A 24514-nucleotide genomic window follows, 5' to 3' on the forward strand; every position below is an offset into this window, starting at 1 on the left:
AACGGATGGAGTATATTGTTACCGTATCGAAATTTCGGTATATCGTACTGAACTTTGGTACATCGAAATTAAATGGAAATCTATTTATGATTTTAAGATTTCCAATATATATTTTTTGAATATATAAATAAATTAAATGTATATCTATTTAGGATTTTAAAGTTTTAGTCTTAAAAAAAACAAATTATATTATTATAATCAGTATAAACGGTATGTGTCACACCTCAACTCTTATGACGTATGCACTTACTATAAATAATTTTTAAATAAATTAACCCATGCTTCAAGTACATAAAACGCACATATTATGTCATTTCAAAAATCAATATTTATCAGGTACATATTTCAAAACATTCTAAACCGTAGTGGGACCCTCTCACCACTCTATATACTACACATTTATCTACATGCAAAAATGATGAGGAAGAGAAGTTGTCAAAATGCGTCAGCCACCGACCCTTATAATAACTGTAACTCACATCAACCCACGAATCATTGATATCTTATTCCTGAAAAATATTAGTGGTTTATATGAGCCACAACTCAGTGTATATAAACCTTACCTTTAATTCCACATCTCAAGATCAAACATATTCTTTAATCAATACATATAACAATAACCAACAAATATTAGAAACAATTCCATATACATATGCATATGCCACTCTGTTCAATTTATTATTCTGTGACTGGTCAAGCCTGGTATCTGCCCGGGATTTCCATTGTATACGACCCGTAGGTCCTTTATATTTATTTGACCTTTCCACGAAGGCCCCTCTTTGTATTGACCTTTCCACGAAGGTCCCTCTTTGCATTTTGACCTTTCCACGAAGGCCCCTCTTTGATTTGACCTTTCCACGAAGGTCCCTCTTTGCATATTTTCTTTGACCCGTAGGTCCATTATCATTGTATATGACCCGTAGGTCTTTTGCCATTGTATATTAGATCCAGAGCAAGACAGTCACATATCCTCTTTAATCTCATGACTCGAATAATTTCAATACCATACATCAAACATATCCATTGCACCAATTACATATTCATATAATCCATCAATAACTTCATTGCACAAATCACATATCCACATCATTCACAACATCAATATCAAATACTCCACACATAACTATTTCAAGCTCACATCATATAGTTCAAATATTTACTCCAATTTAACACATAGCAATCAATCACATAAAATATGCAAAATTAAAAGTGTGATTTATACACACCTGATTATATAGTCTAACTGAGAATATGACTCTGTCCCTTGATTTACAACCTTCGATCGTGTAAACCATGAATAACTCTTCTTCTAACCATGTATATTCTGCTCTCACATTCCTCCTTTTTCTTTCTCTAATTCTTCCCCCTTCTGTACTATTCTCTACTTTGTACATATAAAATTACTATGTTAACATCGGCCAACTCAACCACTTGTATATCATTTATTTTGAAATCCACCTAGATGTAAGACATGCACTATGAATGAAATCCACCTAGATGTAAGACATGCACTATTTCATATGACAACACGTGTCCTCTCCTATCTTATATATATCAATTCACTTATTATTTTAAAGCATAAAGAAAATGCAAATAAAACAATTTATAAGTTCATGTTTATCTACTTTGTACTATGTATCCTTTCAAAACTTGGCTCTTTTTCCATACGTGCACACACATAGATTTATAACAGTACACTTTCCTGTACACACACACAAATTTAATATTAATATTTAACATTTATGATCACATATTACCCGTACTACATGTATATGTTTATATCTATTACTATAATTTTCAATAATTCAAACTAAATATATAAACGCACGATTTAATAAATACTAGTATTACTCTATACAATACTGATAGAATATACTTATAACTTAACTGATAATAAAATATACTAAAATATTAAATAATACTTATATTTTTTATTTAAAACTATTTATATATATTCAACTATCATCTTAACGACTAATATATCCTCTATCACACACTTAGTATCTCTACACTAAAAAAATGACGATATAATGTGTAATGATAATAAAATATGCTAATATGCAAAATAATACATGTTTTGGGTTAGGGATGTCACAATCCTTCCCCACTTTAAGAATTTTGTCCGCAAAATTCATTCTTCTCTATGCTAACGTACTCATAGAAATTGCTAACCCGTAAATAGATGTGGATAGTTCTTTCTCATCTTTTCTTCGCAATTGTTTCATCCGGCAGTCCACTATATTGACAGGTTCTTCTATGTAACTCCAATTTTCAGAAATCTGTATGGCAGAATCTTTCAGAACATGTGAAGGATCAGATCGATAACGTCGAAGCATACTGACGTGGAAAACATTATGAATCTGTGCTAACTCCAGAGATAGTGCTAACTTGTATGCCTATGGTCCAACTCTTTCGATAGTGCTAACCTGTATGCCAATGGTCCAACTCCAGAAGTGCACCGATATCCTGGATGATGGCCGGAATGTCGACGATGATGCAGCAACCCCAAATGGGGGGGGGGGAGATGATGCCTGGGTACTACAATATGCCCGGGATGATGCCCGGTACTACAATATGTCCGGGATGATGATGCCCCAGATACAACAGATGTCGGGGACGATGCCCCAACTGCAACAAACGCCGGGGATGCTGCCCCAAATGCTACAAACGCCGGGGATGATGCCCCAAATGCAACCGGGGAGGATGATTCCCCAGCTGCAACAGGGATCAACTGCCGCTCCGGGAGGGAGCAGGCAGGGTTTCCCCCAATCACATGGGGACAATGTTTATCGTTCCTATATGGATTTATTGTGGAGTGATTTTCCCCAGCGTACTTCGCTGGAGACTCGTACTGCCCTGGAGACTCAGTTCCCTGACTCCGAGTTGTTCTCTTTTGAGGATTGGGGATATCTCCGCTGACGTCGCCAACCACGCAGCCAGCAGCGCCACCGGCGAGGACGCGAAGGGCGGGGAAGAGCAAGGGCACTAGCTCGCGTGTAGCGACCGATGGTGGGGCGGGGGGAGGGGAAGGAAGGAGACAGGAGAAAGAAGACCATTTGGAGCATTAAGGAGTGCGTCGCGCTGGCGAAGACATGGATCAGTGTAGTCGAGGATCCATATTAGAGGAGCATCTAAAGCAGCTGAGGTGGAGACTCCAGCTCACACCAAGGACCACTCTCGTACGTGGAGAGACGTGGTAGCAAGAGTGGAGAGACGTGGTGACAGAAGTTGCTTGCAATCAGTTTCCTAATTTACCGTTTTATTTAGATAGTCTATAAAAGCTACTGATGCAGACTCTTCTTTGTGTGAGGAAAATATATATGTAATCCTTTGAGTTGTCATTATCAATGAAGAACATCTTCCAGTTTGTGCTACATTATCTTCAAGCTTTATCTACATGAGTTTCACTGTTTTTCTGTATGGTATCGGAGCAGGATTGTATCCTGACTCTTTTACTTTTATCTCTCATTTTCTGTTGTACTCTTCCAATATGGCGGATTCCAATGAATCAAACGCCACCTCAAATTCTTCTTCAACCACTCACCCTTTTGCCATACCAACTCTCCCTCATAATCCACCTATTTCAGTCAAACTAACCGATTCTAATTTCCTAATATGGGAACAGCAAGTAGAAGCTACAATATGGGGATATGGTCTTGAGTCATATCTCATTGAAGACCGTGTAGAAATTCCAGTGGCCAGTGCTTCCGCCACCGCGATGTCTCCGGAATATTTGGCTTGGCGTCGCCAGGACCAACGTCTAGCAGCTTGGCTACTGTTTTCTCTCTCCAGAGTGCTTTGGTCTTGGTTGTGGGCCTAAAGACCACTAAGGCTATCTGGAATGCGTTGCAGACAAACTTCGCCAGTCAGTCGAAGGCGAAGATAATGCAATTCAGGCTGCAACTTCAGAATACCAAAAAGGATATGCTCCCAATGCAGGAGTATCTCAACAAGATGAAGTCATGTTGCGATTTCTTAGGATCGGCAGGTTGCAAGATATCTGATGAGGATCAGATTCTCTACATCCTTGGAGGTCTACCTCAAGACTACAATCCAGTAATTGTGTCGATTTCGTCCAGATGCGAACCTTGGACTGTACAAGAAGTAAGTGCACTTCTTTTGAGTTTTGAATCCAGGCTTAGCATGGAAGAAGGAAAAGTTGGCAGCATGGAGGGGTCACAACCTTCACTTCATTTGGCCCAGCAAGCTATGCAGAAAAAGGACAGCACTAATCCCACTAGAGGAGGTTTCAACAATTCTGGCAGAGGAAATTTCAAATCCAACAGAGGAGGAAGAGGAGGAAGAAATCTATATGGCAGTGGAAGACTTATTTGCCAACTTTGTCAAAAACCAGGTCATGGAGTTGACAAATGCTGGTACAGATATGAAGCTAGTCCCTTACCTCAAGTTCCTCGAGGAAATTCACAGCAGCAACAACATTTCAACTCGAGTCCATCGGCTCACTTGGTACAAACTAGATCTCAATCTGTTGTAACCTCTCAGTCAGTTGTATGTACAGCTTTGATGGAGCAAATTCTACCACTTGGTTTCCTGATTCTGGAGCTACCAATCATGTCTCCAATGATCTCAACAATCTGAATATTAGCTCGAAGTACACAGGAGGTAAGCAACTCCTTCTTGGTGATGGCTATGGAATGAATATTGCTCATATTGGGGAGACATATTTTAAGTCTAACACTTCCTTTTCCAATAGAAAACTTCTACTTAAAAATCTTCTTCATGTACCAAATATCACTAAGAATCTTCTAAGTGTCTCTCAGTTTGCTAAAGATAATAGAGTCTTCTTTGAGTTTCACCCATCTACTTGTTTTGTCAAGGACCAGGTGTCCAAGAAAATCGTGCTCCGAGGAACCTTTAACAATGGTCTCTATCAATTTCTTGTTCACCAGCCTTCAATCAAGCGAGGTCCTGACCTCAATTTATCTTTTGATCAAGTGAAGACACCCACTGTGTGCTCCACATCCTTGGGATCTCCTGCAGTTTTTAGTTCTAGTTTGAATCTTGCTTTATGGCACAATAGGCTAGGTCATCCTACTCATGATGTAATCAAGAATGCACTCAACAGTTGTAATATTCCTTACACATCAATGAAATCAAGCTTTCCTTGTCACTCATGTTGTATTTCTAAGTCACATAGACTGTCTTACACCTTGTCTTAAACTGAATCTTCTGCTCCTTTACATATTATTCATAGTGATGTTTGGGGACCCTCACCTATTGTGTCAAGGAATGGTTATACTTACTATGTGTCTTTCATTGATCAATATAGGCCTTTCTCTTGGATTTATTTCTTGAAACACAAAAGTGATGTTCAGTCTGCTTTTAAGCAATTCAAGATCATGGTTGAGAATCTTTTCTCCTGCAAAATCAAGAATTTTCAGTCTGATGGGGGAGGTGAATATCAGGCTTTGATTCTTTTTTTCAAGGAGTGTGGATACATCACAGAATTTCTTGCCCTTACACCCCACAACAGAATGGTTTAGCAGAAAGAAAACATCGTCATATTGTTGAAACAGGTCTCTCTCTTCTTGCTCAAGCTGGTTTACCTCATAAATTTTGGGACGATGCTTTCCTAACTGCAGCTCACCTAATTAATCTCCTTCCCTCCAAAACCATCAACAACATTTCTCCATTTGAAAAAATGCACAAATCCAAACCTCATTACTCAGATCTTAAAACATTTGGTTGCCTATGCTATCCTTTTCTTAGACCTTACAATAAACACAAACTTCAATTTAAGTCTACTGCACCACTTTTCTCGGGTACAACCCTTCTTTCAAAGGATACAAGGCTCTCCTACCTAATGGAAAACTAGTCATCACTAGGGATATAGTGTTTGATGAACTTTCTTTTCCTTTCAAAAATGATGTTGCTATAGTCCCTCCACCAACCCCCTCACATTTCATCCCTCCTCCTTTATCCTCCACTGTTATACCTCCGACACCACCTACAGTTTCCATGGCTCCTACTTCCCTTGTACAAACAGAAACTTCTCTGCCACCTACTCCATTGGTTGGCTCATCTACCCCCTTACACCCCAGCCTGATATTGATCACTCCTGCACTCAATCTGATCCCACTATCAATGATTCTCATATTCCTTCATCTTCAAGAACTCCTTCATCTACTTCTATAATTCCTCCCACCTCTGATTCTGCTCCACCTACACAGCACATGACTACAAGGTCCAAAGCTGGTATGTTTAAGCCTACAGTCTTTACAATCACCATATCTTCTGATCGACTTCCTAGATCTGCCCTTGCAGCTTTGCTCATTCCTATTTGGAAAGCAGCAATGCTTTCTGAATTCCTTGCTCTACTCAAGAACAAGACATGGATTTTAACAACCCTTCCACCTGGTAAAAATCTTATTGGCTGCACTTGGGTTTTCGCACTCAAAAAATTTATTGATGGGAGCATAGCAAGACATAAAGCCAGACTCGTCGCTCAAGGTTTTTCACAACAGCCCGATTTCGACTTCCATGAAACTTTCAGCCTGGTTGTTAAACCTGCCACCATTCGTTTGAGCTTGAGTATTGCAGCCTCACATGGTTGGATTGTATCTCATTTGGATGTTAACAATGCATTTTTGAATGGTAACTTGAACGAAGAAATCTATATGCGCCAACCGATTGGTTTTGAGCAAGGTGGTCCACATTTGGTGTGCAAATTGAATAAAGCTATTTATGGTACGTTTCGTCCAACCAGGTCATCGACAGAATGTGGTACCGCATTAGCCAAAACTATCTCGAATGGAAACCGGCCGACGGGAAGCCTCACGATGCAGAGCAATGCCGGAAACAGTGGGAGCTACTGAAGAAGCAACCCAGCCGATTTGCCAGCCTCTACCAAAAGAACATCCGGTCGGCAACCAGTGGCATGACCTCTGAAGATGTGAAGCTTATGTCCCACCAGCAGTTCCCCGACAGTGAGAAGGGGTTCGAAGAGTTCAAATATTGAGAGGTTTATCTTGAGGTGGAGAACTCCCCCAAGTTTATGGCGGGTGTTGAAGCTGGGTGACCGAAGCGGACGAAGATCAACGCCTCTGGCGAGTACAGCAGCAGTGCCGGTTCCCACGAACTCCCCGAAGCCGAGGCAGAGTTCCCGACACCTCAATCATCTTCTCACCGCCGTCGCCCGATTGGGCAAAAGGTCGCGTTGCGGATGGCTAGGGGAAGTTCCAGCGCCTCGCAAGAGGTCCACTCGGAAGCTCCTTCACAGATCACTCCCCAGCTGAGCAATCTCGCCGAACTGCAACTGACGCAGTTCATGATCGAAACAACGGAGAAGTGACATGCAACGACGGATCCCATGTACAAGCGTATGTTGAAGGATGGAATCGACACTATGAGGAGAAATCTGAGGCTGTCACCCCTGCCCGATGTTGACAGCACCACCGGCGACGGGGAGGACGAGGCTGATGACGAGGACTGAGACGGGGGGGCAATTTGTCAAAGCTTGGAGTAGTTTTTTTTTTAGTTTAAGTTTTTTTTCCTAATAATTATGTACTTTTTTAAAAAAATAAAGTAGTTGCATTTTCTCCGTATTCGTGCCGAGATTTTAACACCGTACATTGTTTATTAATTCCGTAAATTGTTTAATTTGGTGAATTTGTGAATTTTTTTAATTGCGGAAAGTCTGCGCGGGAAGGCTATGGGATGTCCGCCACTGTGCAGTGGGAAGTCCTTATGACGTGGCAGTGCTGTGGGAGGTTCTTATAACGTGGCAGGAGGTGTTTTTGGAAAGCCCGTCGAAAAGGCTATGGGAAGTCCGTCCCAACTGGGGATGCTCTAAATTGTGATATTTACTGATCCAATCCAATTGCTGAAAATATAAATAATTGTGATATTTAGAAACATAAATAATACTCCCTCCGTCCCACTTTAAGAGTCTCGGTTGAGTTCGGCACGGATATTAAGAAATGTAAAGGAAAGTTGGTGAAAAAATATAGTGGAATGTGGGTCCTACCTTTTTATATTAGTTTTATAATAAAATATGAGTGGAAAAAGGTTAGTGGAATGTGGGCCTATTACCAATTATGGAATATTTCAACTGAAACTCCTAAAGTGGAACATCCAAAATTAGTAAACCGGGACTCCTAAAGTGGGACGGAGGGAGTAGTAAATGATTATATTTACTGATCCAATTGCTGAAAATTTAGGTGGAGAGGAATGGGACGTGGTGCGACACCGACCGGTTGCTTTGCATTTTGCAAATCCAATTGCAAACCATCAATGAATTCCATCCTTTCTCTGTTACCATAATTCAATGGCACCTCTCTACCTTCCTTTCTTTCCTGTAAGTATCTCTCCCTTTCACTCCGATCAACTGATTCCGCTTTGCTGTTTTTCTTTTAATTTACTCGGTACTTATCAGCAATATGAATGTGCCATTATAAGTCTTCCGCTCATGTCACACACATCGAAAACGAAATAGGTCAAGTTCTTTCAACTGATTTCCCCCAATTCAATCTGGATTTCTAGTTGTACTGGTATTATATTGGCAAGTTAGCGCTATACTTCATTGTGAGTAGTTTAAATTGGGATGGGAATTTACACCATTTGCAGCTCACTACCGAGTCAAAGTTTATTGTTTAAATTTTCTCCTCTTTCCACTTTATATTGATTGCAATCATCAAGAAGTAGAGAACATGTTTCCATGTGCATTTGATTTACTAAGAAGATATAGATTGCATGGGAAAATTAGATGCCTGTTAGCTCTTGTTGATATTCTAGTAAGCTGTCTACTTGGACTATGCAGAAAATTGGTGGTACAAGAGAATCGCTGAGGACATTATTAGCTGGCAAGTCTTCCCTGCACTCTGTTATTCTTGTTCTCCAGCTCACCTATTATTCTCTGATACTATCATTTACTATGGCAGAAACCATTCGATCAATTAGTGTGAACAAAGAAACCTTTTGGAGGCCGAGAATGATATCTTTCCGGGGATCTCTCAGTTTTGTGCGTACTTATCGCATCACACCTACTGGAGCCGCGATGGAGAATAAAGAATTACCTTTGAATTACTTGAAAGACAAAATGATGGTTCCCAATGCAAATCCACCTGGAGACAAAGATGTCAATCTTCTATCTCAGTTCTTCGAGAGAAGGTAGAAATGGTATCGAGTAAGGTCTAGTGAAGTACTCAAGTTACATGAAACCTCTTGCAGATTAATATTATTCGAACGAACTTTCATAAATTTGTTAAATGAATACTCTGATTTATTTCAAGTTGGTATCAATAGATAATTTTCTAGTAATTCTTTTACTTGAAACTCAGTTTAGAAATTTAATCAACTTTGTGTGATCTAATGCAAAGAAACCCAATGAACAATGAATTATTTGGTTTAATTAGTCTCCAACTGAATCACTGTTTGGATCTTGCCTTACTAATGAATGAGAAGCATATGCGCACTTTGGTTCTGTCATCTTCTTATGCATGTGTATGACTATATCTGTACATCACGTCTTAGCTTGTTAGAGTTATTTTTTTGAATCTTGTCTAACGGGTTATTCCTCTTCAGCTTGGTATGAGGTTTATTATGTTTACCAGTGCTGTTTCAGTGTTTCTTCAGAAAACCGCTTTTCTATTTTTGGATGTATTATATGTTCTTATGTTGTGGTGGGTTCATGACTTCATATCTCAGACTAGGTTGTATTCTTGACTGGCTGAGTGAACGGAAGTGTTTGCAGAAATACATTGCATTATGTTAGCACCTCTTAATCAAATTAAATGATTTTAAGTCAATGTCTTAAGATATTTAAATTGTTTTGCAGTTCAAAGCTTGTTGTATTGACTGGAGCTGGGATAAGCACAGAAAGTGGGATACCTGATTACAGAAGGTTAAGTTACAACTCGTGAAGGAGTTTCTTGCTGATATATAGATATCTGCGATGACCCTTCATAAAGATTCTTAAGTGCTGAATATTCTGTTTGGTGATTCCCGTCATCTGGAAATGTGCTCTTTCGGATATGTTTTCATCAAATTATTTTATGCTGTATTAGTATAAAACACTTAAGAATATAAAATGTTCTTTATTTAAATTTATTATGTAACTTGTTCTTACTTTGCTCATCCTTTCAAACTGATATCTGTTGATGTTATTCTGATGTACTCTGATTAGTAATTTTTATTTTAATTCCATGCAGTCCAAACGGAGCTTATAGTACTGGTTTCCGGCCAATCACTCACCAGGTGATATACAGCATGTCCTGCAAATTTTCTTATTTCATTGTATTAATTTTTTTTTAAAATTAATGTTTTTTCCAACCTCTCCCTGCATTTGGGGGTGGAGTGGAGTGTTGTTAACTAAGGTGTGTGAGTAGACTGCCAGTTGACCCATATGACGGTTGTTCTATTTCATGATATGCAAGCATGGAACTAACTAACATCATTATCTCTCTGATGTCTATATAGGCTTGATTAGCCTTTCTTATGCTATAAGTTCTGAAACACAGTTATATACAGATATGTTTGAGCATGGAACTAACTAACATCATTATCTCTCTGATGTCTATATAGGCTTGATTAGCCTTTCTTATGCTATAAGTTCTGAAACACAGTTATATACAGATATGTTTGAGCATTATGGCCTGTCTTTTGTCACTAGAGCAGGCTGAGAGTTACTTTATACATGCTCCCTCTGTCCCGTTATTAGTGGCGTAGACTAGACGAAGTGGGCATGTAGAATAAGAAAGTTGTGTTTTGTGTGTGAAGTGGTAGGGTCCACTAAAGTAGACTAACTTGTGTGTAAAATGTTCCCTTTTTTAGGACTAGGCCACTTATAGTGGACAGCCTAATAAGGTATCCATGCCACTTATAGCGGGATAGAGGCAGTATTATTTTGTAAATAAAAACTAGCTTTTGAGATTTCACTTTTACCTTTTCCGTTATCTCTTCATTTTGGCCTAAAGACAACTAGTTTGGTGTGCTGTTGTTGGTCTGCACATCAACTTGAAAATGAGTGTTTGATCTGTTATTCTGATATTGCGCTGGCAATCTGTGTTTCTATGTGTCAATTTACATAGATCGTACTTGAGTTTTAGAAACCTGTTACTTCCCTATATAATAATCATAATACTTATTCCTCTTTTCCTTGACTTGATAAGCTCTTGTATTGTGAGCATTTGATGTGTGTGCAGTCATCCACATATTTTTGGGTCGATAGTTCAGATATTAAAGTTTTTAGATGTACTATTTCAAGTTTAGGAATTTATGCGGTCCAGTCGTGCCAGAAGACGGTACTGGGCTAGGAGTTTTGCTGGATGGAGAAAATTTACAACTGCTCAACCAGGGCCTGCACATATTGCATTAGCTTCTCTCGAGAAAGCCGGGCGTGTAAAATTTATGATGACTCAAAATGTAGACCGGTAATGGCTATTGACTCAAGGTATCTAGTTTTAAAATGTTAGTAAGGCTGTTATAACTTTGTTAGACATTAGTTATGGGAATGAAGTTCAAACATATAAACTGCGTTATATTGCTAACTATTTAAGTTGCTAACTCTGCTAACTCATCAATACAGTGTATTAAAAATGTCAACATGGTGACATCAAAATGTCAATACATAATATCAACACATTATATTGAAGTTCAACAAAATTATGTGTTGACATTTTTAATACACTGCATTGATGAGTTAGCAAGTTAGCAACTTAAGAAAGTTAGCAATTGATCACACCCCTATAAGGCAGTATGTTAGAAGATATAAATACTTGTATTGACACAACTAAGAACAGCAGCATAATGGAATGTGCTTTCTTATAGTATTCTTGATGTATGTTATGAATACTGTACCTTTTAAATCCAGAAAACTCTGGATACATGCTTCTTTTTTTCAGGTAATAACCACATGCTCTGTTCTTTCCATTTATGTAACCTTATTCTTTCGGTCTTTCCTCATCTAAAGACCGTGCCACGGTGGACTTGAATCTAAGACCTTTTGCCCCAGATGTTAACCACTCTACCGCTAGCCCAACACGAACACTTACTTTTTTCTCTATTTTACTTAATACTTCATACTTGAGCTCTAGTTGACTATAACTCGTAAAAGCCAAGGGCTAAATATAACATGACTAACATAACTGAGTAACATAATATGTACAAAGATTTTTTGACTGGTTTACTATTTGGTATTGTTCTATGCAAGGGTTTGGTCTATATTTGTACTACCTGGCTACTCTGTATTAACATACATGTCATCAGGTGATAGCAATACGTTTATTTCTATATCGCAGGTTGCACCATCGAGCTGGAAGCAATCCTCTAGAGTTGCATGGGACAGTATATGTTGTTGCTTGTACGAATTGTGGTTTCTCTCTTTCTCGGAGCGCATTTCAGGATCAAGTGAAGGCTCTAAACTCAAAGGTTTCTTTTGACTGACAATCCAACTTATTTTTTTGGGTTTTTTGTTTAGGAAAGAAACTTAGATATTGCTTTTCAATTTACAAATTGGGCCCTGAACTAGTTTAGCCTTGATCTTCCTCAATAATACTTTGATAGTTTGAAGTGAATCTTTTCTAAAAAAAACTAACATTGCCACAACTTCAGTTAAATCATTTTTGTTCTTTTATAAATGGAACTTTAGCCTAGTCTTGCCTGACTATATTTCTGGAGCATTGGTCGAACTAAAGGAGTCTTGCTTGATCCATCAGCAGGTTTTTGGTGTCTTCTGTTTGTCACAATATGTACACCTCATCTGCTTAATTGCATTATCAATATACAAGGAAAACTCATGATTGAGAAAAAAACTTGTATCTTCTATCTTCTCTGTTCCTTATAAGCTTCTTCTTCATGTATCTTTTCATGGCAGGCCACAAACTGAAGCTGATAACTTTTAAGTTCCTTGTAGATCTCCTTTTTTTTGTTTTGCTTTGTGCAGGCTTATTTATTAATTCACTCTAGTCTATTGCAAACTCATGCTACAACATTTAATGCCATTACAGTGGGCAGAAGCAATCGAAAGTTTAGAATATGACAGCCGTTCGGACAAGAGCTTTGGAATGAAGCAAAGACCTGATGGTGATATTGAGATTGATGAAAAGTTCTGGGAGGAGGAATTTCATATACCAAATTGTGAGAAATGTGATGGTATACTGAAACCTGATGTAAGCACCTTCTTATTTTGTTATTTGGTTCCTATCCTGAGCATCATTTCTTTGTTATGTGCTGCAGAAAATAAATATTGTATTCCCTGAGCTAGTATTTGTTACGTGTTACTTTTGTGAGGGTACTGGTGTGGTTTTTGAACAAGTAATAACCGTATCTTCATACTATCATTTAATTTAACAACTTATCAAATAAATGTTTTATTTAACAAATAAATAAATTACAAATGGTGAAAGGACATACATAACCTAAATTTATTAAATGAAACGTTCAATGATCAAAGAGGTGAATAATTTTGTTTTAATAAACATCAGTAAGTGTTTAAATTTTTAAAGAGAACACCCTTGTTTGTGTGAATGGTATATTGATCCAATAGATGTACCTTTTTTAGGTTGTCTTTTTCGGTGATAACGTCCCAAAGGGTAGATCAGATAGAGCATTAGCAGCTGCGAAAGAATGTGATGCTTTCCTTGTACTTGGTTCTTCATTGATGACCATGTCTGCTTTCCGACTCATAAGGTAAAACTTCTACTGGTCTTGTCTTTTATATTCATGTAAATTTAGCTGTGCATGTTTCATTGTCTATTTCAACACTGGATATTTCAGTTTTAATAGTGAAGTGCAACAATATGTCCTTACAATCTTGACTATGATGTATAGAATGGACTGTGACTTTCTAATCTGTTGCATTTACTTGAGTCATATGATGGACTGATAAAAATAATCCGAGCTAGTCCACTATTTAGTTTGACGGATTGATTAAGATTTGAATTTGTTTCACTGATCATCTCATCCTTCAAATTCTTAATTTTATATTTGATCAATCTATCACATCACTCAAAGTAAACATTCACGATTAGTGCTTTCCAAGGTTTAAGTTTCGTCTAGAATACTTCTTGTAAGCATGCATTACTTCAAATTGATTCATCTAAAAGTGTAAAAGAGAATCTGTGATCATAAAAAAAATTAGTCGGTCGATATCTATAGTAAGATAAGGTTTAATTGTCTGTAAATGCACGAAAGTTTACACCAATTAGGGTTTTATACCCAAGTACTCATTTGGTAAAAGGGTACGCATCCTTCTCCAAATCGCACATTCTATTTGGAATGAGTTTACATCACTTCTGTGTGCCTAACCTTGTTACTTTCCTCAATCATAAAATGAAACCAAACATCATCTCAATGCTTCCATATATTTGTGCAGAGCTGCTCACGAAGCGGGTGCTGCCACAGCTATTGTAACTATTGGCGTGACCAGAGCTGATGATTTCGTTCCTTTGAAAATTAATTCCAGACTCGGAGAGGTATGCCTTTCAATATCTCTTATGCTCTAACTTGTGTGACGGAATTACTAATCTTTCTTCAAATGATGGCACAGATATTACCAAGATTGCTCTCAGTTGGATCCCTTGGTGTTCCTGTTGTCTAGAGCACGCAGCTAAACCAAGTAAGATCGACTAGCTGTGCAGACGCTCCTTGTATTTGAAATCTAAATATAGCTCATGTTGTTTTAAAATTCGAAATTAATTTTTTCAGTGCAATAAATTATGTCAATTGGATAATGACTAGAGATTTTTTAAGGTGAATTATTGTACGGTTCCCTTGGAATGAAGTGTTGATTTTTAGGCTGGCCCAGAACCTTCTGCATCCCTATTGATTGCTCCAAACACAAATGTTAACTATATCCAAGACTCAATAGTTTATGTGATCAAGTTGATGATCGAGCGACGTCATCATGATTGTACAAATTATGTACAATAGGTAGCAAAAACTGTACAACACGAGTGATGTGAAGTGGGAATATCCATATATATAAAGTCAATAATTGAGATGATACTATATACTACTTGCCGTACCGACAAAATTACCTGCACAAAATAGCAGTTGGGATAAATCTTTATAGGATCAATAATTGTAGCACAAAACCTTTTTTTGGTTAATTGGTTAAATTTCCATGACTTAATTTGAGGCAAAATACACGTTCAATTAAATTGTGATTTTACTATTGCAACCATTTCTAAAAGTAGTTAAGAAGCAAAATTTGACAAAAATTGGTGAATAATGAAGCAATTAGCCATTTTTGAAATTCCTCTCAACCAAGAAGCAAGACAAAACTTGGAAGTTGGAAATAATAATATTATGTAGGAAGAAGTAGTTATCATGTACACAACCACGCAACTAATATCGTGGGTCGACATCCAACCAAGATTAAGAAAGCATGAAGACAACATACTCATCACACTCCCTACTCACAATATATGTATATAAATTAAATCAAGCAAGATAATTAAATCGTGGCATAATATATGGGAGTGAAAGGCAGCACCCTGAGAAGGCCGGCGGTGATATTTGGCAGCAGGAGGCGTCGAGGGTACATTCCGGTGGCGGTGGGAGTGGACGAGGAGACGAAGAGGTTCATGGTCCACACAAGAGCTTTGTCGAATGCGGAATTCTTGCAGTTTCTGCGGATGTCGGCGGAGGAATATGGATTCTGCAACCAAGGTATTCTGAGGATTCAGTATGATGCCAAAGCCTTTGAAGAATGGCTCACAACAACTGCCAAACATAGGGATCTTAGGATTCAGCCCACACCATCACCTAGCTAATGGAGTACTATATATTAGTATCTTGTATATATATGTGTATACTTGTTCATGTTGTGTATTGAATGTTTATTGAAAATTGAAAGGAAATGCAAGAGACTCATTTCTTGATCTTGGTTTTAGAGTCAATTTTGTTTTTGTTAGCCAAACAAAGAGTTGCTCTAACTGTGTTGAGTTGGAGTGTTTGAGTGAGGCTAACTCCAAAGGTTGTTTTTTGTGGCAGGTGAGGGATTGTAGATTTATTGTTTAGTTTAATTAGAAATTTTGCAACTTGATTTCTTTAAGAGCATCCACAATGGATGCCCGATCGCGCGCCCGATCGGCCGAGATCGGGCTCGGGCGCGGTCGGGCATCCATTGCAGCCCTCGGTCGCGCACGATCCCGAGCCCGATCGATCGGGCGTGAGATCGGGCGCCCATTGCAGAGGCGCGCCCGATCACGCCCGAGCCCGATCACGCGTTTTTGATTTTTTTTTTTTTCTTTTTCAATTCTATAAATATACCTTCATTTCACTCATTTTTCACACAACTCTCACACATCTCTCTCAACTCTCTCTCCATAACAATATCTCTTTCACTCACTTTTCCAAAATATTTCCCGGAGAAGATATTGGTCGGTCTATGGAACGCGCAATGTTTGCTTTCGGGAACCAGATTCTCGCCGGTATTCATGCAATACATGAGCAAGAGCAAGCCGAACAGCAGGCCCAAGAGCAGGTCCCGAGGCCCATCCGCCGACGGACATCCGTCCGTCGAGAGCATGTCCTAGCTCATCAACGTCTGTTCGAGGACTACTTCGCCGAACATCCCCGATGGGGCGCACCGGTTTTTCGCCGACGGTTTAGGATGCGGCGAGAGTTGTTTCTCCAGATTGTTCACGCGTTGGAGGCGCGCGACGAATACTTCCAGTGGCGGGAAGATGCGGCCCATAGAAAGGGTCCATCCCCGCTGACGAAGTGCACTGTTGCGCTTCGTCAGTTGGCATACGGCACTACGGCGGACATGTTCGACGAGTATCTTCACGTCGGGGATACAACTGGCCGGGAGTGTGACATCCCTGACCGGAAACATGCATCATTTTACATATTTACACATTTTTAATTATTATTATTACATATTTATATTATTGCTTGCACAATAAATATTATACGTGTGATTATATATACATATATATACTAAAATACTAAATAGTTAAGCTAAATGCATGAGTAATAACGTGTGCATGTAAATATATATATATATATATGTACGCACTAATAGTCATATTAAATTTCTTTATGTAATTGTTCTAATATTCTTTTACTATGACTTTTGTTTACACTTATTTGTATAATTGATTTGCTCTTATTGGTATAATTGATTATGGCAAAGATATATGTAATATTCTATTTTTAACTTCAAGAATTTGAATTCATTTAACAAAAGGTGACCATGACGTGTAAAATTTTATTAAACTACACGTATAGAATGTGCATGCAAAGTAGATAAGTGTAACCTTGTGAATTAGCTTTTTTTTATTTAATTACATGATCTAAAATAATAAGTTTATTTTATATATATGTATAGGAGAGGGCACGTGTAATTCAATGAATTACTGCATGTCTTGTATCCAGGTGGATTAGCGAAACCATATACAAGTAGATTAATTAGTATGCTCACTTATATAGTGTAGAAAAAAAAAAAGAGGAGAAAAGGGTGTAAATTAGAGAAAGAAAGGGGAAGAACGGAAGAGCAGAAAATATATGGCATATTCGTGATAAATTAGGAGGCGAAATCAGGAGTTTGAGTAGTTTATCTGTCGTAATAAGGTGTGTATAAATCACACTTTTAACTTTACATGCGTTATATGATTCATTGCTATATGTTAAATTGGAGTGAATATTTGAATTATATGATGTGAGCTTGAAATGGTTATGTGTGGAGTATTTGATATTGATGTTGTGAAAGATGTGGATATGTGATTTGTGCAATGAATATGTTTATCTTGAATATGGCATTAGAATATCTTGAATCGTTGGATTAAAGAGGATATGTGACTGTCTTGCTCTGGATCTGATATACAATGACAAAAGACCTACGGGTCATATACAATGATAATGGACCTACGGGTCAAAGAAAATATGCAAAGAGGGGCCTTCGTGGAAAGGTCAAATCAAAGAGAGGCCTTCGTGGAAAGGTCAAAATGCAAAGAGGGGCCTTCGTGGAAAGGTCAAATCAAAGAGGGACTTCGTGGAAAGGTCAAATAATCAAAAAGGAACCTACAGGTCGTATACAATGGAAATCCCGGGCATATACCAGGCTTGCTCAGTCACAGAATATTAAAAGGATCATAGAGGCATATGCATATGAATTTTGTTTTTAAAATTTGTTGGTTATTGTTAACCGTATTAGTTAAAGAATATGTTTGATTGTTGGCATGTGGAATTAAAGGTAAGGTTTATATACACTGAGTTGTGGCTCATATAAACCACTAATATTTTTCAGGAATAAGATATCAATGATTCGTGGGTTGATGTGAGTTACAGTTATTATAAGGGTCGGCGGTTGACGCATTTTGGCAACTTCTCTTCCTCATCATTTTTGCATGTAGATGATTGTATAGTATATAGAGGGATGAGAGGATCCCACTGCTTTTCAGAATGTTTTGAAATATGCACCTGATATAATATGTGGATTTTATGTAGTTGACACGTGGATTATTTATTTTAAAATTTTGAACTTATTTATAGTAAGTGCATACGTCATAAGGGTTGAGGTGTGACAGGGAGTGTCTGGTAAATTTTTGTGCGGGCGTTATTGACGCCTTCGGCGCCACATATTTGCGCAAGCCGAATGCCCAAGACTGCCAGGACCTGCTGCGGATGCACGATACGGTGCACGTCTTTCCTGGATTGTTAGGGAGTATTGATTGTATGCACTGGGAGTGGAAGAATTGTCCTGCAGCGTGGAGAGGCCAATTCACCAGTGGGTATAAGGGTACCCACCGACGATGATCCTTGAAGCAATCGTTGACCACGTCTTTGGATTTGGCATGCTCACTTTGGCGTGGCGGGGTCCAACAACGACATCAATGTGCTGAACTCGTCCAGTCTCTTCACCGAGTAATGCAATGGAAACGGTCCGGTTATCAGCTTCACTGCCAACGGACGACAACATCATATGAGGTACTACTTAGCCGACGGCATTTACCCGAGATGGCCAGTTTTCTTGAAGACGATCTCTTGTCCAACGGGTGCGAGGAGAGAGTTTTTTGCGGCAAAGCAGGAGGCTGCACGGAAGGACGTGGAGCGAGGATTCGGTGTGCTTCAAGCGCGTTGGGGAATAGTGAAAGGCCCGGCTCGTTCATGGTACAGGCATCATATCGCCAATGTCATGTACGCGTGCATCATCTTGCACAATATGATTATTCACGACGAAGGTCGTGCAGCTAGCCAGTGGTCCGACGATGAAGCCGCTCCGAGCGCAGGTCATGCAGCCCCGTCGGTCGTTTGAGGTTTACCCTATGGACTCAACGAGAGATTACAAGCTCATGAGAGCATGCGCAATCAACATGCTCATCTTGATCTCATGAACGACATGATTGAAGAAGTTTGGACACGTAGTGGTCGTTGAAATTGTACCTCTTTTTTGTAACTTAAAAAAAAAAAATTAAGTAATGTATGTTTTTTGCTAGTTCTTTAATTTAAAAGTCTAATTTTGCTATTTATAATTGGTAAACATAAAAAAAATTAAAACTAAAATCGAAATGAAAAGTGGATAAGAGATAGGGCATGCACTATGGCTCCACCATTGCAGAAAGATAGGGCATGCTGACATGGCAACCACTAGGGCTCTCACTGGGGCATGCACTAGGGCATCCATTGGATTGCTTTGGACAGAGAGGAATCAAGCTGCAATTTTATCACTCGACAGAGAAATCAGGCTGTGGTGTGGTATGTTGCTTTTCTTAGATGGGCAAGAGAGATTGTTATGACGGAAAAATCAGTGGTGCATCATTGATAGTATCAAGTTTAGCAGCCTGGTTACAGCAGGGAAATGGGGAATCTTGCAGAAAGTTTGATTCTTTTTTATCTTCATATGGTCAGAAATTTCCCATGATTAAGACAGAGATGAGAAAATCTTTTCACACGTAAACTATCATTACGTATAGAGCTGGCAAAAAAATCGACCCGACGCAGGTCCATCAAGTCAGATTTTCTAGGACGGCTTAGCCCATAAAAAGCAATCTAGGACGAGAAGTTAAGCCAGGTATGGTCTAATCGAAATACTCCACAATAATGGAGTACTCCATTAAGGGCCATTCCTTTGCAACAAATTTGTCTGACCAAATTTTATACGACCAAAAACTAACTAGTTTATTTGACAAAAAAATTAGGTTTATTTATGCATTAAAAATATTTGAATGCATATATAGTACATGGAAAGTGCATAATATTGTGGTCATATATTTATGATTTTTGTATAATTTCTTTTATTTATTTGGAATCATAAATATAATTAGTGCACACTTTAATTCAAATTTTAAAAACAATAGAAAAGAAATTCAAATATAAATATAAAAAATGAGGTTAAAGGCTAATAAGTCTTTTTAACTTGTCCACATACTATATTTATAATTTTAATATATATTACTACGTCAAATTATTAATATAACCTTATTTTGGTCGTACAAAATTTGGTTGTTTATCATTACTCGCATAACAACCAAATTTTGTACAAACAAAATAAAGTTATATTACTAATTTGATGCATTAATTATATATTAAAATAATAAATATAGTAAGTGAATAAGTTAAAAAGACTTATTAACCTTTAACCTCATTTTTTATTTTTATATTTTAATTTATTTTCTATTGTTTTTAAAATTTGAATTAAGTATGCATTAATTACATTTATGGTTTCAGAAAAATAAAAAAAATTATACAAAAATCATAAATATATGATCACAATATTGTGCACTTTCCATGTACTATATATGCATCGATGTATTTTAATTAAATGCATAAATAAATCTATTTTTTTTCAAATAAACTAATTTTTTGGTTGTACAACATTTGGTCACATAGATTTGTTGATTGCGTAAGTGCTTAATATTGGTATCTCCAACAAATTTTGTACAACCAAAATAAGGTAATATTAATAATTTGATGTATTAATTATATATTAAAATTATAAATATAGTAAGTGGATAAGTTAAGTTAAAAAAACTTATTAGCCTTTAACCTTATTTTTTATTTTTACATTTGAATTTTCTTTCTATTATTTTTAAAATTTGAATTAAAGTATGCACTAATTACATTTATGGTTCCAAAAAATAAAAAAATTATACATAAATCATAAATATATGACCACAATATTATACACTTTTCATGTACTATATATGCATCCATATGTTTTAATTAAATGCATAAATAAACCTATTTTTTTTAAATATACTAATTTTATTTTTGGTTGTATAGAATTTGGTCACATAGATTTATTGAACTTAAAACAAGGTAAAAACAAATAAAGACTAATCTTGTGGTCAATTTTCAACAACATGACATGTCCGATTATGTAGTGGCAAGTCGAAATATGAGGCAGTAAAATCCGAGTGACAAAATAAAAGTTGAAGTGACAAGTTCATCTATCAAGATGACACCATTTTAAATATTAAATTAAAAAAAAAATTAGTCATCACCACAAAAGTTATAATGTTCTATGTCGAAGAAGTCTTCAAGACACCTATCTGTCCCAAACGATGAAGCATACAGTTGCCATTGCATCTCCGCCTTCACGTCCTCTCATTCCATTCTTCATCGCAAAAGCCCTCCGCCCAAAGGAACTTTCACGCAAGAATTCTCTGATTTCACTAACCTAAATAGCGGCTACATGAAGGTTGCTCTTTTGATTTATAAACTTACAGCAGAGAAAACCAAGACTTATACATCAGTTTCATAGAATCGTAGAAGACAACCAACATCTACAACGTTGTCTCAATTGAACAGTTCGATTTCATTCCAATAAAAAAATTCAAAATGCATATCTCAAATAGCATAGAATCCCGATTTTGAGAATCAAGCTAATCGATATATTTATTTCAAATTTTCAAGAACGAAATCCGACATCGTTGCAATAGTCGGACATTCATGCCCCCACGGCGTGCCAAGTCAAATGAACGGACAGAGTGTGAATGATGAGAGACACATTCTTAATTAACCGAAATATTAGCCCAAAATTTCCCACAAAAAGAATTTTTTTTAAAAAAAGACAAAAAGGTTTGGTGCAAGAACGCATCATCTACAATCGACAATCTGAAGCCAACCTCACTTCCTGTCCCTCCTCTCTCTCTCTCTCTCTCTCTCACTACAACGCCATGTTACCTCTCAAGCTCCTCCGCTCCCTAGTCTCCGGCGATGACGTCACCACCAACCCCCTCTTCCTCTGCAATCTCGAGCAAGAGAGCGACGACAGCGACGATCCCACCTCCACAAGAAAGAAAACCCCACTAATGCTCTTCCTCCCCAATCAAGAATTGGTCAGAGACACATACCGATTGGCCTCCATCGCCAGAGCCCTCGGAATGGATCTCCAACCCAACCCCTCCCTCTCCCACATCATCTTCTCATGGCCGCCACCGCCACCGCCGCCGCCGCCTCAATCATCATCCACGCCCTCGTCATCTTCCTCGTCCAATTCGCCTCACTCGTGGGCCTCCGCCTCTTCGCCGCTGTCGTATTCGTGGTCGCTGCCGGACGGCGGCGTGCCGCTGCCGTTCCCCTCCTTCGCCACCGCGTCCCTCTCCCACCTCCGCCTCTTCGTCGGCCTCTCCAGGGGCTACTTCAAGCTGGCCTTTTTAAAAAGCGGCTGCGCCCCTCTTGAAAAAATCGAGTCTTTGAGCAATAACAACTGGCATTGCACCTCGCTCTCGCTCTTCGCGTCGGTCACGGGGGAGCGAGTGGAGTCCATGGAGGGATTTTCGAGGGCATTGCTTGGGAAGGGGTGGGCCCTTTTCAAGACTAATTGCGGCGGGGAGAGGGATTTCCGGGAATTGTATTTGTATAGGAAGTCGGATGCGAGTAGGATCTGTGGGAATGGGGATTTGAGGGAATGCAGTAGGGCTAGGGAGCTGAGGCTGCCGCCGTTGGATTTCAGGAATGCGCCGTTGAGGGTTTTGCAGTACATTCTTCTCATGACTGATGATGTCTTCTACCTTGCCTAGCTATTCAAGTGAGAATCCATTTGCCTATTCTTGTTCAGTTTGTGTTATCTCTATATGTTTCCTAGATCTATTGTTTGATCAGTATTGGAAGGCAGGATTATAGAAGTATATCCAATCATGAATATTGTCAATCTTGTATAGTAAAAAGCCCCCTAAGTGGCGTGTGATGTTTTTCTTGATTCTTATTGGTATGGTAAAAATTTAGGTTGTTGCAACTAAATAAGCTTTCAGCCTTTAATTCAGATGGACTTATGCCTTTATAGGCATTTGTGAGTTACTACGACGGACTCTCATGTGCTGACAATGCATTCAAAGGTACTAATAATTGGACTGTTGCACCGGAGGGTGCTTAAATGAGCCTTTATATTGAGGTGATATAGGATTTGATTAATTTAGGGATCCTTGAATATGGATATAGCTCGTAGATATTGGGTTCTAGGTATTTATTCTAGTAGTTGTCGAAGGACATGAATGCACGATAGGTTGGTGATAGGATTGGATCTGCATCTAACAAAAGTCATAAATTCAGTTTAATGATTCTATCAGTAAGTAGTAGTGATGGATCTACTAATTATAGCTCAAGTGATGTGTCGTTGTAATGGCTACCACTTTTTAGGGGTGGTTGTACACCTAGTAGAAAATCATATCCTTGTAATGCTCTCCTTTGCAAACCCAATCAAGATACTGTTATCAGTTTGGAACTTTGCCAGAGAAGGTGTAATATGCAATCTTTAGATAAACATACAGAGAGTGCAAGCAAGCTGCAGTTCTGTCTGATCAATCCATTCATGCCAAATATATTTAGAGAAACATCTTGATTGTGTTCACTAGTAGTTATAACTCTATGATAAGTTACTGAGCACTAAGTCGTATAAAGATTTTAATGCATTTCGGTATTATCATGTAAGGTTCTGGTTGCACTGAAGTTTGTTGATGTTAATTAACTTTTGATGCTGCCCAACTCTAGAGGTCTGTTTTGGTGGTTACATGGTTGTCCGTGTAACTTAAGCGCGTATGAAGTAATCAGCCCCTAATATTCATTTTCTTTCTTCTTGGCAGCATACCAGTTGTTTATTGATGGTCTTCCGTTTACCTCATCATGGTAATGACAAGCACACCAACATGGCCGATCATTCTGAAGTGACGAAGGCAAAGAGTCAATAGCATCATGTACGGGAAAGATATGCGCTCTTTCAAGCTGTTTCTACTGTGCACTGTAAATACTGGTATAACAGGTATGGGCGGTATATAACCTGTGTAATGGTTTGAGGGTATAGTTATCACTTAAAGTCATATTTTAATCAAGATGTATACTTGTGTAAAGCTTTATATTATGCTGTAACATCCGATAATAAGTTGTTTATATATATATATATATATATATATATATATTTCATTGTTATCTTACTTCATTCTACTTATAGGCTAGCACATTGTTTCATTTATTTTTGGTTTGATTACATCTAATACAATTAATCATTATATATTATTTAGTTCATAGTTTATGGAGTAGTTCAAAAACTAAAATTACATGTAAAGTTCATGAAATTAGAACACAATTTTATTAGTACAATGTTGTTCGC

General features: G+C 38.1%; 4 protein-coding genes, 2 long non-coding RNA genes and 1 other non-coding gene across 11 annotated transcripts; 6 read left to right on the top strand and 1 right to left on the bottom strand.

Annotated features, from left to right (window-relative positions):
* Window positions 1–288: 288 nt before the first annotated feature.
* LOC125208299 lies at window positions 289–1498 on the bottom strand. The gene is made up of 2 exons (XR_007174086.1): window positions 1227–1498; window positions 289–509 (listed from the first exon to the last, which is right to left on the bottom strand). It is a non-coding gene; the product is annotated as an uncharacterized LOC125208299 (long non-coding RNA).
* A 2070-nt stretch (window positions 1499–3568) lies between these two features.
* LOC125203291 lies at window positions 3569–5131 on the top strand. 2 transcript variants are annotated; one of them, XM_048101604.1, is made up of 3 exons: window positions 3569–4033; window positions 4137–4623; window positions 4845–5131. In XM_048101604.1, the coding sequence occupies exons 1-2, from the start codon at window positions 3886–3888 to the stop codon at window positions 4493–4495; spliced, it is 507 nt and encodes a 168-aa protein (XP_047957561.1). In that variant the 5' UTR covers window positions 3569–3885; the 3' UTR covers window positions 4496–4623; window positions 4845–5131. The 2 variants fall into 2 exon arrangements, with proteins under 2 accessions (XP_047957561.1, XP_047957560.1); XM_048101603.1 differs by having other exon boundaries at window positions 3569–4623.
* LOC125208686 lies at window positions 3997–4132 on the top strand. The gene has a single exon (XR_007174169.1). It is a non-coding gene; the product is annotated as a small nucleolar RNA Z247 (small nucleolar RNA).
* A 3056-nt stretch (window positions 5132–8187) lies between the features above and the next one.
* LOC125207238 (NAD-dependent protein deacylase SRT2) lies at window positions 8188–15842 on the top strand. Of its 4 annotated transcripts, none has more exons than XM_048106502.1 (12): window positions 8188–8317; window positions 8780–8822; window positions 8901–9129; window positions 9797–9862; window positions 10170–10215; window positions 11230–11390; window positions 12258–12387; window positions 12966–13127; window positions 13520–13647; window positions 14333–14432; window positions 14507–14575; window positions 15442–15842. In XM_048106502.1, exons 1-11 carry the CDS (start codon window positions 8288–8290, stop codon window positions 14555–14557), a joined length of 1146 nt encoding a protein of 381 aa, XP_047962459.1. In that variant the 5' UTR covers window positions 8188–8287; the 3' UTR covers window positions 14558–14575; window positions 15442–15842. The 4 variants fall into 4 exon arrangements, with proteins under 4 accessions (XP_047962459.1, XP_047962458.1, XP_047962457.1 ...); XM_048106501.1 differs by lacking the exon at window positions 15442–15842 and adding an exon at window positions 14710–14736; XM_048106500.1 differs by lacking the exon at window positions 15442–15842 and having other exon boundaries at window positions 14507–14736.
* A 509-nt stretch (window positions 15843–16351) lies between these two features.
* LOC125206836 lies at window positions 16352–16831 on the top strand. Its single transcript, XM_048106058.1, has one exon. It carries the CDS (start codon window positions 16352–16354, stop codon window positions 16829–16831), a length of 480 nt encoding a protein of 159 aa, XP_047962015.1.
* A 470-nt stretch (window positions 16832–17301) lies between these two features.
* LOC125208160 lies at window positions 17302–19411 on the top strand. Its single transcript, XR_007174064.1, has 2 exons — window positions 17302–17538; window positions 18495–19411. It is a non-coding gene; the product is annotated as an uncharacterized LOC125208160 (long non-coding RNA).
* Window positions 19412–21969: 2558 nt separating this feature from the next.
* Window positions 21970–24338, top strand: LOC125203897. Its single transcript, XM_048102407.1, has 2 exons — window positions 21970–22939; window positions 23991–24338. The coding sequence occupies exon 1, from the start codon at window positions 22086–22088 to the stop codon at window positions 22929–22931; it is 846 nt and encodes a 281-aa protein (XP_047958364.1). The 5' UTR covers window positions 21970–22085; the 3' UTR covers window positions 22932–22939; window positions 23991–24338.
* Window positions 24339–24514: the final 176 nt, after the last annotated feature.

Source organism: Salvia hispanica, chromosome 2 (assembly GCF_023119035.1).
Source record: "Salvia hispanica cultivar TCC Black 2014 chromosome 2, UniMelb_Shisp_WGS_1.0, whole genome shotgun sequence".
Classification (NCBI taxonomy): domain Eukaryota; kingdom Viridiplantae; phylum Streptophyta; class Magnoliopsida; order Lamiales; family Lamiaceae; genus Salvia; species Salvia hispanica.